The 15,802-nt window shown below is 44.8% G+C and overlaps 3 protein-coding genes across 4 annotated transcripts in view; all 3 read left to right on the top strand.

The window, feature by feature from the left end:
- Positions 1-15,802, top strand: part of LOC121004491 (gastrula zinc finger protein XlCGF57.1-like) — a 255,964-nt gene that overhangs the window by 5,609 nt on the left and 234,553 nt on the right. The gene's annotated exons all lie outside the window — the stretch shown is intronic.
- The window catches only part of LOC121005797 (gastrula zinc finger protein XlCGF66.1-like), a 131,851-nt gene that overhangs the window by 12,943 nt on the left and 103,106 nt on the right, over positions 1-15,802 (top strand). The window lies entirely within an intron of this gene.
- LOC121005799 (zinc finger protein 271-like) overlaps positions 1-15,802 on the top strand; it is a 29,510-nt gene that overhangs the window by 4,042 nt on the left and 9,666 nt on the right. Inside the window, exons 2-3 of the mRNA XM_040438563.1 lie at positions 1,116-2,208; positions 15,459-15,561. Coding sequence (XP_040294497.1) covers positions 1,116-2,208; positions 15,459-15,561 — 1,196 coding nt within the window. The remainder of the gene's footprint in view (positions 1-1,115; positions 2,209-15,458; positions 15,562-15,802) is intronic.

The raw sequence follows: 15,802 nt of genomic DNA, 5'->3' as shown, positions 1-15,802 counted from the left end.
ATATACATAGTTAACTATTACAGAATACAGATACGATTATACAGTGAGTGGGGCCCGTGTAGTAGAATACAGTCACTGCACGGGCCCCGCTGTCATTATAAATGCAGATGCCAGCCCCCAGCCCCTCCTCCCTCACAACTGAAACACCCGCCGCATGGCATCGCGGCGGGTGTATCATTGAAAATACGGCAAAATCAGCAGCATTCGCCCCATAAGACGCACTGCTATTTTTCCCCACTTTTGGGGGGGAAAAAGTGCGTCTTATATGGCGAAAAATACGGTATATATGGGTGAAAATGTGATTTATAGGAGATAACTGACTGCTGCAATCACTTGTCCCCATAGAAAATCATTGTTTGTGAGTGGCAGATCCCTGTTTACACAGCACGATCTGCTGCCTGGAAGCAATGATTTGGGTGTCTGCTGCAGTGAGCTGCTTTTTCCTGATGAACAAGTGTTTCCTCTTTCAATGGGTGATGGGTGACATCTTTACACAGGGCCATTATTGGGAACGGTCATTCCTGTTAATTGCCCCGACTTTTGGCCTGTGTAAAGGGACCTCTAGGAACCATTAGCTCCTATTAGGCTTTTATCAAGTCTCCATATGCTAGCAGAATACAGAACATCGAGATGTACACCCAAATAAGAGAAGGAGGATGGCTGTTCAGAGCTACGAGTGTCAGGAATGATGTTCATTGGTGTCTAGGAGAAAGATTATTTGGGCTAATATAAATACTATACAGCGATATTAATGGGTGGAGTGTTTCTCGGGATTGTTTTCCCCAAATTATTGTGTTTTGACCTTGTTCTCAGATCCAAGATTCAAAAAGGGATGATTTACTCCTTGTCTGCTCCAGAGACCCTGGAGATGGTAGTAGTTGTGTCAAGGAGAACCAGTGGTGTAGCTAGAGTTCTATGGGCCCCAGGGAAAACTTTGGATCGAGCCCCCACCCCCCCACGCCGTGCCCGGTCACACCCTCTTGAACCGTCATCGTTACACCCCTAGTCTCTGGTAATGATAATAGTTCTGTTTTTCTCCAGGTTTGATTTTATTATTACGTTCCATACAGGCTAAAATAATCAAAAATGATAAAAATCTGTTTTCTTCTTGACAGATGACTGTACCAAAAGCTCAGGAAAACATCTGATATCTTCAGATTTCAGAGTAGACGATCAGCGTATCACACAAGATACATATGAAGAACATGCCATTGCCACAGATCTACCTTCAGCCATTCAAAGCAAAGATCCATTATCTGATCCTTGCAAGCAGGTTCTATCTTCTGATTCATCACAGACTGTTAATCAAAATAAAAGTCACAGAGATGAAAATCAAAGAGCTCACACAGGAGAGAAGCCATATTTATGTTCAGAATGTGGAAAATATTTTAACCATAAATCGGCTCTTATTAGACATGAGAGAATTCACACAGGAGAGAAGCCGTTTTCATGTTCAGAATGCGAGAAATGTTATAGCTCAAAATCAGCTCTTGTTATTCATCAGAGAACTCACATGATAGAGAAGCCATTTATATGTTCAGAATGTGGGAAATGTTTTCACCAGAAATCAGACCTTTTTAGACATCAAAAAATTCACACAGGGGAGAAGCCGTTTTCATGTTCGGAATGTGGGAAATGTTATAGCAGTAAATCAGCTCTTGTTTTACATCAGAAAACTCACACAGGAGAGAAGCCATATTCATGTTCAGAATGTGGGAAATGTTTTATACAAAAATCAGACCTTTTAAGACATCACAAAATTCACACAGGGGAGAAACCATTTTCATGTTCAGAATGTGGGAAATATTTTCATCAGAAATCAGATCTTGTTATACATCAGAGACATCACACAGTTGAGCGGCCGAGGCTATTTTCATGCTCTGAATGTGGGAAATGTTTTCAACAGAAATCAGATCTTGAGAAACATCAGAGAATTCACACAGGGGAGAAGCCATATTCATGTTCAGAATGTGGGAAATGTTTTCACCAGAAATCAAATCTTGTTTTACATCAGCGAATTCACTTAGGGGAGAGGCCGAGGCCATTTCCATGTTCTGAATGTGGGAAATGCTTTACAGATAAATCGGCTCTTGTTACACATCAGAGAATTCACACAGGAGAGAAGCCATTTTCATGTTCTGAATGTGGGAAATGTTTTAATCGAAAAGCAAATCTTATTGAGCACATTAAAAGTCATACAGGGAAGCAGTAATTTTATTTTTTAAATTGATAATAAAAGACAAAATACATTAGCTACAGTCACAGTAAAGTCAAGTGTCGTACAAAAGAAAGAAAAAGCTGGCCGATAAGCAGGGAGATACTGAATTGTAGGCATCGCCACCCGACCTCCACTCTGGGCTCTTCCTGCATGATCTACTTCAGTCCGACACTATTACAGGAGCAATGGGAGTGCTGTGCGAGTGCTCTTCCTGCCCCAATGCCGTGTAACTGGTTAAATCCAAGAGTCCAACGTTCTGAACCACGGTGACCTGGAGGTGAGGCTGAACGACAGCTGCAGCACTCATCACATTGTGTCAATGACTGTAAGCGAAAAAAGACACACAATCCTGCAATGTGGAGGGGTGGGGGAACGGGTTGGTGGTGTTTACTGTATATATACAACCATAGACAACCCCCCCCATAGACATATGCTTCAAGTTCTGAGAGGGGTCCAGTCCCTGCCCCTTATTGCCCTATTAGTAACAGCATATTTCTATTAGGGCAATGAGGGGCAGGGACTGGACCCCTCTTGAAAATGATAGGAAGTGGTCACAAACTTACCTGTCCAGGCTTCAGCGGCGCGATCTTCGGCACTGCCTCGCCAGGAGAGATGCTCTGCTGAGACACACCCACTGGTGATGCAACAGAATCCTTAGCAACGGGATGCAATGCTTTGTTTCTCCCCACAGCGGGTTTGTCCTGGAGGAGATTAGCAGCTGCTTGATTCCTATGTGCTAGTGTTTCTGACTAGTGTAGGAAGACGCAGGGGTCCGTCATTGACGGAAGGTACGTGTCACCGAGGTTCCTGGCCTCGGTGAGATAGGAACCGGTAGTTTAGTGTGTCAGCAGCAGCTAGGCTGGCTGAGACTGTTTTTTACTTAGTGTGGCTGTAAAGCCGATCCGGGCTGGTTCTTTTTGGGAGCAGCCAAAGAGCAGGGTGGGTGGCTGTTCCCCACATTCCAGGTCAGGTTTTGGGCTGGGATTTAAAAACCCAGCCAGCAGCTCAGCTGGGTGTGGGTTTTTTCCTCTTTGACAGTGGAGCGCTGTCAGTCTCTGTGTGATTGGGAACTGAGAACTTTCCTGGGAGTGAAAAGAAGCCACATCTCACTGAGAGACGCCTGTTGGGAGTCAGGTGCCAGAAAGCCTGCTGTGGACTGCCAGGTGACATGTTTTTGTTCTGTGGACTCTTGCTGTGTGAATTAACACCAGGACTCTTGCAAAGTATTGTTTTTCCTTTCTGCCTTTTTGTGTGAATAAACACTTAACTTTTGCTTTTCAACCATGGTTGTGCCTCTGTATTGCGTCCGCTTACCCTGCCTACTAGAGCAAATCCCTACACTAGGGACAAGCAAAGTTATGAAAAATTTGATTTGTGAGGAATTACTTAATGTCATAGCGAATCCCTTTGTAGGTAGTGGGCGCAATGATGGGGAACAGCAATTGCACCGCCCCCGCCATTGAACCCCTCAGGTGCCGTGTTTAAAGCTGATCGCGGATCAGGGGCTAATCCAGTATTTTAAAAAAATAAACATACCTTATGCATTTGATCACAGAGAGGCCGCCACAGCCATCTTGATTGAAGAATTTCGTACCCGGCCAGCGCGGTGCCGCACACGTCACCCCACGTGAGATTTCACACGGTTTCTGTAATTAAGATGACCGCGACAACCTCTTTGCATGCAAATGAATAAGGTGAGTATGTTTTGTTTTGTTTTTTTTACCACCATTTCAGGAATAACAGATTCGTTACCACAAAGCACGAGGAGATTCGGCCTTGTGGTGAATAACATTTTTCCACTTCAGATACTTCAATTTGCTCAACACTACTTTTCACAATGGAGCTCCGAGTCATGACCTATCAGATTCTGATCCTGGAACTCAGTACTCTATTTAAACCCCTTTCTGGCCATACAACGGTGCCAGTGATAGTCTCTGACTCAATAGCTGTGTTCCTGGTTCCTGTGCTAATTGGATTGCCCCTTCCTCTGCCCCCGGCACGTCTTCTGACCACTCTGTCTCTTGTTTGGTACTACATAGCCTGTTTGGTTCTGACCCATTTACGTACAACCCTGTTTTGTGTTGTTTTGTCCCTTGGGGTTTGTCTGTCTCTGCACATAAGTAGCACAGGGGCAGTCGACCAGTTGCTGTCTTGCTACCTAGGGCTCGTACTGCAAGTAGGTAGGGAAACCGGGCTAGGTTCTGGGTTGGGGCTCACTGTCCGTGTCTGTCCCAACCTATAGGTGTTACAAATTGTATATATATATATATTTTGAGCTTGCACTATTAGATTTTGGTGTCAGCTATAACATATATGTTACACATTGCTGAAGCTGGCAGGACTGGAGCTAGTTCCAGTTCTGCCATTTTAACCTGCGTGCAGGTATAACCAGCATAATACACGTACAATTTCATTAAAAGTATAAAATAAAAAGTATTTTAAAAAAAAACTTCACAATTAAACCTTACAGTGTGTGTGTGTGTGTGTGTGGAGTGGTGACACACTCTCGAACTGATTAGCTACAATAATTATATTTCTTATTGCAGTAAGGGGGTCCTAATTCTAAGTTTTGCTATTGGGACCCATGATTTCTATGTATGCCCCTGCTCCAGAATGCTTCTAACAACTCCTTAAGTGCTCCTCATTATGTGCAGAGTGAAAAAAAAAACAAAAGGGACCTGTAAAATTAACAGAATAGTTCCCTTAGTTGACACCACTGGTGTCAGATTCTGCTAGACCTAATGTGTCACCACAGCCGTTAACTGAGGCTACCACAAAACTCATTTTAGCTTCTCTTTGGTCTTAACATAAAAATAAATGTGATGTTCTCATGATGCAGGAATAGATAGATCTCAACGTAGACTGTGCAATAACATTTCACTCTCCTGCTCTTAACAAAAAGGCTGGCATTTTTTTCATAGGAGTATAAGGATCTTGTGTATTTTCTGCTCAACCATCCATAGTGGATTTTGCAATCATGTACTGATACACGCTGATAATGAGTAAGCTCCTAATTCCAATCAGCTTTTCTGTCTTGCCTCCATTCCCATAGTAGGAACACATTCCCACATTTTGCTATTATAGCATGGGTCTAAAAGCATGGCTAACCATTAGTCATCACTTTGCAACCAATCATGCAGCTTGCCATGCTCACCAGCTTGCTTCAGAACTGAGTTGTTTCAGGCTCTATCCCGCACTTTGATGGTTGGTCATGGCCTGTGTCATCATCAGCAGCAGGATCATGTCTGCCATAATGAGTGTCAGCCTTGTCCCCTTGCTGTGCTTGGGAAAACTCTATGTCTCCCCGCATCATCAACTCCTCCAGTTGTAGCTCCTCAGCCTTATCCTCCTCCATGCAACTTCGTCCATGTGCATGTACAACAGCTACAGGGCAGTGACCAAGGTGCAGAAACTGTTACATCAGCCTGAGCATTTGCTCTGATATAATATACCGTATAAGGGGGGTGACATAGTTGATGCTGGTGTTGTCCCTACTCATAAATCTGGTGGCCTCTTCAAAGGACCTAAGTACGTGACACGCATCCCTGATGAGCTGCCACTGTCTGGTCTTGAAAGAACACACGCTTCCTTGCTGTGGTGGTCTGGTGCATGATGTAGTCATTGACCACTTTACGCTACTCATGCAGATGCTCCAGCATAATTGACGGCTGGAGATTCAGTGAGAAATTTGCTGCTTGATTCAGAATAGCAAATGATCTGCTGTGTGGCTTCTATCACCCATGCTCAGCAGTTGAAAAAACACATATGTTTGGAAGACGGTGTAGAGGAAGCAATGTTCTGCCCTGTTTCTGTTGGGAATGAGATGATGTCTGTAAGGAAACCAAGTATATTTAAACCACATTCGGTAGTTTCCTCCCGAACCGCCCGAGCCTGGTGAATATAGCGCTCCGTTCGGGAGTTGAAGTAGACGAATTCCATACGAAATGCCAATAACTTTTTAAGATGATTCCCTTAATAAAGGATGCGAATCCCCAAACATCAGACGAAGTCAAGAAGAAGGGTACAAAATAGAACACGCTTTAATTAACACACACAGGCTTTTATGCAAGTCCCCATGCTAGGGGACATCCTACAGGGAGGGACACAGTATAGCCAATCAAGTACAATGGAAACATAACACCCTTCCAGCATAAACATACAATGCCCTACCCTAGTCCTGGAGATAATCAAGCCTGATACAGTAACAACTTGATTATCTCTAGGCAGAAAAGTCACAGTTTCCCCCAATATCTGCAACACCCCTTTTTACATGAGGTATGCCCACAAATCATATGTCCCCTGATAGCCCCGATCTGGGTGATCAACATATTCAAATTTCACCCAGATCGATTTAGGGGTTCTCAAAGAAACATGGAAGTCTTCTGTGACCGGTTCACCCTGGGTGGGCTGCCCAAAATAGTTCCATAAGTTTGGGTGTCTTTGCCGGTCACTTTAGAACAAGGGAAAAACGAATAAAGTACCGAATAGCGCTCTTCTAGCCATTTGGTACATATAGAGACGACCACCCCTTTAGCCAAAATGGGACCCGGGTCGTCAAAGTTCCCCCCTCCGGGAAAACAACGTGACAGGGCATCCGCATTTACATTTTTAACCCCAGGGCGGAACGTGACAACAAAATTAAACCTAGAAAAGAACAAAGACCATCTGGCCTGTCTCGGGTTCAGATGCTTGGCTGACTCCAAGTAGGCCAGATTCTTATGGTCGGTAAACATGGTAATAGGGTGTCTGGCTCCCTCTAACCAATGGCGCCATTCCTCAAAAGCTAATTTGATGGCCAACAACTCCCTATCTCCCACATCGTAATTTCTCTCTGCAGAGGAGAGTTTCCTTGAGAAAAAGGCACACGGTCGCCATTTGGCAGGAGAGGGACCCTGAGATAAGACCACACCCACACCCACCTCAGAAGCGTCCACCTCAACAATAAAAGGTAGAGAGACATCAGGTTGTACCAAAATGGGAGCAGAAGCAAAACTCTCTTTGATACAAGAAAAGGCTTTAAGCGCATCTACCGACCACGAGGAAAAATCTACCCCCTTTTTAGTCATATCAGTGAGCGGCTTAACAACAGAGGAATAATTCAAAATGAACTTTCTGTAATAATTGGCAAAACCCAAAAACCGCATCAGCGCCTTCTGATTCTCAGGAAGCTCCCAATCAAGCACAGCGCGGACCTTCTCAGGGTCCATACGAAAACCAGAAGTGGAGAGAAGAAAACCAAGAAATTGAATCTCCGGAACTGCAAACACACATTTTTCCAGTTTAGCGTACAATTTATTCTCCCGCAGAATCAGCAAGACCTGACGTAGGTGGTCCCGATGAGTCTTGAAATCAGGAGAAAAAATCTAAATGTCATCTAGATACACCAGAACAAATTTTCCCATTAAATGATAAAAAATGCTGTTCACAAAATGTTGGAAGACGGCCGGAGCATTCATCAAACCAAAGGGCATAACCAAATTCTCGAAATGACACTCAGGGGTATTGAAGGCCGTCTTCCATTCGTCCCCTTCCCTGACCCTGACTAGGTTGCATGCCCCTCTTAAATCCAACTTAGAAAAAACTTTAGCCCCAACAATCTGGTTAAACAGGTCCGGGATCAGAGGAAGCGGATATGGATCACGAATCGTGATACGGTTCAGCTCCCTGAAATCCAGACAAGGTCTTAAAGAACAGGTGACTTCGAGGGTCGGATGTGTCCCTTTCTCAGGCTCTTAGAGATATAAGTACACATAGCGACTCTTTCAGGTTGGGAGAGATTGTATAAACGTGATTTTGGCAGCTTGGCGCCTGGGATGAGATTAATAGGGCAGTCGTACTCCCGGTGAGGGGGCAGCTCCTGGACACCACTCTCGGAAAACACATCCGAAAATTCTGAGAGAAAAGATGGTACAGTCTTGGTAGAAACCTCTGAAAGAGACGCCGTGAGGCAATTATCTCTGCAAAACTCACTCCAACCATTTATTTGCCTTGCTTGCCAATCAATAGTGGGGTTATGTTTAGTGAGCCAGGGTAGCCCCAACACTAGAGGAGTAGGTAATCTGCTTAGGACGAAACATGACATATCCTCAACATGAGCGTCACCCACAGTCAAACGGATATTGTGAACTATGCCCTTTAACGATCTTTGAGAAAGTGGAGCGGAATCGATAGCAAAAACAGGTATATCCTTTTCCAAAGTGCATACCTGGAAACCATGTGTTATTGCAAATTGATTATCAATGAGATTGACAGCTGCTCCACTATCTACAAAAATCTCACAAACAATGTTCTTGCTGTCTAGCGCCACCCTGGCAGGTAGGAGAAAACAGGAACTACAAGCAAATGGCAAACCTTCAATTTCCGCATCAACCTTGCCAATAGTAGCAAAGGGAAAGTTTTTAGAGTTTTTTTTTATTTTTTTATTACCCTCAGAAAACTCCATGAATCTCCTAGAGGGGCAAACATTAGCCAAATGATTTATACCCCACAACAGAAACAAACCCTCCTCGGAGAGCTGAATCCTCTACTATCAGAGGCAAGCAAACCCAGCTGCATGGCCTCCTCCTCAGAGGGGATTGAGAGAGACTGAGACCCCTGCACACTGAATGAAACAGCCCCACTGTCCTTGGGCTGAATATGACAGGAAGGAGTAGTCTCCTCTCTCTCTCTAAGACGCCTGTCAATACGAACAGCTAGAGACATGGCAGATTCTAACGAGGCTGGTCTCTCATGAAAAGCAAATGCATCTTTCAATCTTTATGAAAGACCATGGCAAAATTGACTTCGGAGTGCAGCATCATTCCAACCAGTATCAGCTGCCCATCTCCGAAATTCAGAACAATATATCTCTGCAGACTGTTTACCCAGGCATAAAAGATGCAGTTTAGATTCAGCCAGAGCAATACGATCCGGATCATCATATATCTGCGCCAGGGCTACAAAAAATGAATCCACCAATCGAAGGGGCCGTGCCCCCACCGGCAGCGAAAAGTCCCAAGACTGAGCGTTATCCCTGAGCAGCGAGACGATGATCCCCACCCTCTGCTCTTCATCACCAGAGGAATAGGGAAGTAGGCGAAAATGGAGTTTGCAAGCCTCTCTAAAGCGAACAAAATTTTCACTACCCCCGGAGAACGCATACGGAAGCGAGATCTTAGGCTAGGAACAAACTCCATGAACGCCAGCAGAACCGGTCACCTGGAACTGAGACACAGTTTTACGGAGATCTGCTACCGCCAGCGAAACACCTTGCATGTTGTCAATCAAGGCTGAAACCGGATCCATGCTAAAGACGGTTACGGTGGTTTATAATGTCATGGATGATGTTGCAGATAGCTGGAAATTATGAATAAACGTCCGACTGGCTTGATCCCAAACTAAGGAGCATATAGGTGAGCCCTATAAAACCCTAAGAGCTCTCCCTGACTGCTATGCCCATGCAAGGGTCTCAATGGTAGACGATTGTATGCCCACGTACCTAAGACTGTGTGACACCTGAAAACCCTATAATAGTGAGGGGACACGACCACCGGCTCCCTGCACTTAATACGGACAGAATCAGGGTCACCTAGAATCAAGCCAGCAAGGAAACACAATACATGAAAAGACTTACCTGAGCAAACAGCAGCAGCAGCCTCCAGCAGTGAACACTTCATCCAGAAATTAGTATAAACCGCAAAGTGAGGCAGTATGGGAGGGAATATAAAGGGAGACGATTAGTCCAAATAGGTGACACCTGGGAGAAGGAAAGGAGATGACAAAGTGAAACCAAAACAAAGAACGTCATGCAAGAGGTAGAGAAGGACGTCTGCCAGACCTTCTCACAGAACTGGCGGTGACAATAACTTGAGGGAGGATCCAAATACGCCCTGACCTAGCTACTCCTTAGTGTCAGTTTTTTTTTAGTTCTCTGTCTCTACCTGTTACTAACAAGAAGAGTTAAATTCTCTCAATGTCCATATTTCCTACATGGAATTGTCTTGGGCCATAAAATCTCATAAAACACCTAGACCTGATGGGGTTTTTGGGGAATATGATAAAACATTTAGCTCTGCCCTTCTTCCATATTGTCTGTTTAATTCTACATTGACCACTGGTCGGTTCCAGAAAGAAATGTTAACTCTAAGATTTATTATCTAAACTAAACTTTCCTGCCAACTATAGGTCCATATCTCTACTGAATAGTGAACTTACACTATTTTAGAAAGTCTTGGCTTCCAAAGTTCATGTGATACTTCCCTCCGTCATTTCCCCAGATCAGGCGGGCGCTTTCAGAATTCTCCAGAGTAAGGCCTCATGCACACGACAGTTGTTTTTATGCGTCCGCAAATTGTGTGTTCGCTAAAAAAAACGGATGTGGCATCCGTTTTTTTGGGGAGGATCAGTTTTTTTCCCACAGATCCCTTGTAATAAATGCCTATCCTTGTCCGCAAATGTGAAAAAAGTAGGACATGCACTATTTTTTTGCTGAAGGGAAACACGGAAAACTGACGCGGAACACAAACGGATGAACAATCAGCATTTTTTTGATAACCAGTTAAAATGAATGGGTCCCCATGCTATCCGCAAAAAAAACTGAACGGAGGCCGAGAAAAACAACTGTCGTGTGCATGAGGCCTGAAGATGGGACAAAAGGATATTTGACGTCATGAAGCCTCCAGGACTCTCCAGGACCAGCAATGTTCTCTAATTAGATGATGAAAAACCATTTGATAGGGCCATTGGGGGTTTCTGGAGGCGGTACTCTGTGAATTTGGATTTCTGGGGGCTTAAATCATGGCGTAGGTCCTGACCTGTGTTTTTTCTCTAAACTATTTAACATCTCACTGCCTCCCTGGAGTCTACTGACAGAGAAAATATTTCTACGCTTGGAGATACGAGGGGAGTCGGTTGGGTCCCAGTCTCACACTATAGGATAGATGGTGTTCTGTTGTCTTTAATGGATGGTCACTTCTTCTTCACCCAGGTTTTCAGTGTTCTTGCTGATTTTTCTTCAACTTCTTACTAGTGTTGGGCGAGCATGCTCGGCACATCGCGGTGTTCGGCCGAATACCGCGTGTGCTCAAGCGCGATGCTCGAGTCTCCTCCCCATACGTTTGTTGGCTTCTACGCAGCCAATAAACGTGCAGGTAAGTACTGTCCTTACTGTAATGCTGTAGCAATGTTGGCTGCTGGCATTACAGTGATTGGCTTGCCGGAACGTGTCATCGGGTGCCATATATTATATATTAGTCAGGGAGAGCTGGAGAGCAGAAGGGAGAGATAGTGTAGGGATTGAAATAGCAATATTTTAGTTTTTATACTTGTTTTTAGACCCAAAAGTCCTTTTAAGGACTATTGTGTTTGGCAGCAATATATATTTTTAGTGCAACCTGCACTAAATTGCTAGAACTTGTTAGAGACCCAAAAGTCCTTTTAAGGAATATAGTTGTATCTGGCAGCAATATATATTTTTAGCGCAACCTGCGCTACATAGCTTGCAATTGTTTGGCCGCTGCAGACAGCGGCATTATCTGCGCTACATCTTCTGTCTAACGTGTGCGCAGCCTAAAAATATCTGTGACATCCAGTGTACTTTTTCTGTAGACGGTGTCTGCTGCGGACACTTACATTACATGCGTTACATCTCCTGTATAACGTTTGCGTATACAAAATATCAGTGACATTCAATAAAAAAAAATTGCTGCTGGTGGCAGCGAGATTACCTGCGCTACATCGCCAGTATAACGTTAGCGCATCCGAAATATCAGTGACGTTCAGTGTAATTTTTTTAGCCGCTGGTGACAGCGACATTATCTGCGCTACATTTCCCGTGTAACGTGTGCACAGCCTAAAAATATCTGTGACATCCAGTGTACTTTTTCTGTAGACGGTGTCCGCTGCGGACAGTTACATTACCTGCGCTACATCTCCTGTATAACGCTTGTGTATCCGAAATATCAGTGACATTAATTAATGGGTAGTACCCATGGAAGTCTTATTCCATCTGCTCAGCGTGGATGGGTTGAAAAGAAGGAAGAGGATGAGGAGATTGAGAGTCATCCTCCTGATGAGGACAGCGAAGTCTTGTCTGTTGGGACTCTGGCACACATGGCTGACTTTATGTTAGGCTGCCTTTCCCGTGACCCTCGCATTGTACGCATTTTGGCCAACACCGATTACTGGTTGTTCACCCTTCTCGACCCCCGCTACAAAGAGAACTTCTCATCTCTCATTCCTGTGGTGGAGAGGACGACCAAAATGGTGCAATACCATAAGGTCCTTGTGGAAAAATTGCTTCAAAAATTTCCAGCTGACAACGCTGGCAGCACAGTACATAGTTCCTTGGCCAATCGAGGAGGGAAGACGAGGGGAACACACAGCAGTTCCAATAGAGGCAGGGCAACACTCTCCAAGGCCTGGACAGTTTTATGACAACCAGCCAGCACCCTCAACCTGATGCGCTGCCTAGTGTCAGAAGGAGGGAAACATTTTGGTAGATGGTGAAGGAGTACATAACAGACCGTATCAGTGTCCTCAGTGATCCCTGTGTGCCTTACAACTACTGGGTGTCCAAGCTGGACACGTGGCACGAACTGGCGCTCTACACCTTGGAGGTGCTGGTCTGCCACCAGCATTTTGTCAGAGCGTGTATTTAGTGCTGCTGGGGGCATAATAACTGATAAGCGCATCGCCTGTCAACTGAAAAAGCTGAACGGTTGACTCTTATAAAGATTAACAAGACCTGGATTGCCCCTGACTTCTTTACTCTACTTCTCTTCCACCACTAAAAAGTGTATATGGTTCAATCTCCTTTTTCTCGTCCTCCTCCTCTATCATATCAACATGCCTATTAGGCTGCCCTCGCTCCTAATGTTTTAGAGGGTCAGCTCAGCAGCGGACCCTCACCCATAATGTCTTAGAGGGTCACCAGCAGGCCCTCACCCATAATGTTTTTGAGGGTCACCAGCAGGCCCTCAACCATAATGTTTTAGAGGCAGCTCAGCAGCAGACCCTCACACCTAAATTTTTAGATGGTCAGCTCGACAGCAAGCCCTCGCCAACAAAATTTTTTAGATGGTCAGCTCGGCAGCAGGCTCTCGCCCACAACATTTTTTAGATGGTCAGCTCGGCAGCAGGCCCTCGCCTACAACATTTTTTATATGGTCAGCTCGGCCGCAGGCCCTCGCCCACAAATGTTTTTAGATGGTCAGCTCGGCAGCAGGCCCTCGCCCATAATGTTTTAGATGGCCAGCTCGGCAGCAGGCCCTCGCCCACAAAATTTTTTAGATGGTCAGCTCGGCAGCAGGCCGTCGCCCACAAAATTTATTAGATCACCAGCTCGGCAGCAGGCCCTCACCCCTAATGTTTTAGATGGTCAGCTCAGCAGCAGACCCTCATCCCTAATGTTTTAGATGGTCAGATCAGCACAATATGTAATTATGTGTAATAAAGGGTGTATTGGAGTGCCGGTTCCTTGTAATTTTTGGCAGCCCTTTCACTTTTCATACAAGTAAATATACAGGAAAGAATGTTTCCTAACACATTTTCCTCTAAAATCTATTTTATCTTCGGTTTAGTGAGTATTATTGTCAGTCTGTAAAAGTGGCGTACTACTCGGACAACATCGTTCCCAGCAGCGACCTGGGAGTCCAAGATGCATCCAGACATCCTCCCCATGCTGTTCCCGAACCATTTCAGTGGTGTTTCCATCAATTTCTGACCTTTTACTATTAACCAGACACCCTCCCCTCTTCAGAGCAGGGAATGCCTGGTTTAATGCTCGAGCTCTCCCATTGATTTCCATTGTGCTCGGGTGCTCGGTAGAGCACCCGAGCATCCTGAGGTGTTCTACTCGAGCACCCGAGCACTTTGGTGCTCGACCAACACTACTTCTTACTATAAGCAGAATATGACTAAACACGGAAGCCACCCCTGTATGTTCTGCAATTTGCAAAATGTAATGGGCGGCCCATGATAGAAAATGCCTATTCTTGTCCGCAAAATGGATACGTTCTATATATATTTTTTTTTTGCGGGGCCACAGAATGGAGCAACAGATGCGGACAGGACACCGAGCGCTGTCTGCATCTTTTGCGGACCTATTGAAGCAAAACATGTGGCTCGGATGCGGAACCAAACAATGGTCGTGTGCATGAGGCCTAAATCCGTTTTTTTACCACTGAATATCTCAACTCAGACTAAAGACTATGGCCCTGATTTATCAAGACCAGCGTGCGCTACACTGGTCTTGATGGGTCCTGCTCTGGCCTTATCATAAATGAAGTGCCTCGTCCGACCGCCTGTGTGCCAGATGGAAATCGATTCCAGCTCGTAACTGGCATAGATTTCAGTCCTTATTTACACCAGTTTCTGGCATAAATAACGGTAAATGTTCTGGGGCCAGTGGCCCTGTCCTCTCCACACCCACTTTTCAGGGCCAGTGAAAAATTGTGAGTTGTGACAGAGAAATTCACAATTGTTTGGCGTAAGGATTCCCCTACATTCTTCATCTTTTTCAATTTATCTCAGAGTTGGATCGTATCGCGTATCCGGGTACGTACTGACCGCCTCACTAAGTGCCCCTGTTTCGAATGTTTGAGACCGCGTCTGCTAATCTTAACCCTTTACATCATTCCTGGACAACTAGAACCAATGCTTGCTCTTCCTAAAATCTGGCACATCTTTAGGTGATTGCCTTTCCGCATCCCTGCACATGTAATTGGTCAGCTGCGCCACGATATGCGTCGTTTAAGAGGCATCAATAATATATCTCCAGGTACGACACTTCACAACCTGGAGCCTGACTTCTCCCACTCATGGTCACATGGTCATGACATCATCACAGGTCCTTTAACTACCTAAGTAGCACAACTACAAGCTTGACTCCTCCCCCACATGGTCACATGGTCATGACATCATGAAAGGTCCTTTAGCCCACTAGTCTCCCCCCTCCCACATACATGTAGTGTCTAGCGGTGCAGGAGGAGGTATGTGTACAGTCTGTGGGGCAGAGGGATCATTAATCCTTTCACTGTGTATATACAATATATATATATATGTTTAAGTGTGTACACTATGTACCAGGTGTAGCGGCGGATCACTCTTGGAGATTTGAGCGGAGCCTAAGAAAAATATTCATTTTAGAGATCTTTTTACAGGTTTATTCCATGTTTTTCAGGCCATTCCTGGTAGTGAATTATGTACTGAGCCCCGCAGTGCGTATCGTCATCTCTCGCTCACCACTATCTTTATATGTCAGAATTACGGAACTATCCGCCGTTCTAAAACGTATGACAATCTGTAAAGTTGGTACCGATTTTTCTATGAACAAGCGAAACGCTCATTCATCAGATAATCTGATCGTTTGTGCAGTGAACTAGCGAAAGATCAATATTTTTTTCCGAGGCGTCTAAACCCACTTAAGTTTTGCTGGATTCATGATGAGACTTGAAGGAGAGGATATCCGCGTTAGAGATTGACTAAGCGTCTTGCACGCTCTAAACATATAGGTAATTTGGATTAGAATTTCTCTGTGTCCTAAATTAAGTTATCAGATTTTATTCTTGAGTGATGGATATTTTCCACTTCGTACTGTCATTGCCT

The sequence above is a fragment of the Bufo bufo genome, chromosome 6, assembly GCF_905171765.1.
Source record: "Bufo bufo chromosome 6, aBufBuf1.1, whole genome shotgun sequence".
Lineage (NCBI taxonomy): Eukaryota > Metazoa > Chordata > Amphibia > Anura > Bufonidae > Bufo > Bufo bufo.
Note: the sequence above shows the minus strand (reverse complement) of the source record. Positions and strands in the feature narration are given on the sequence as shown.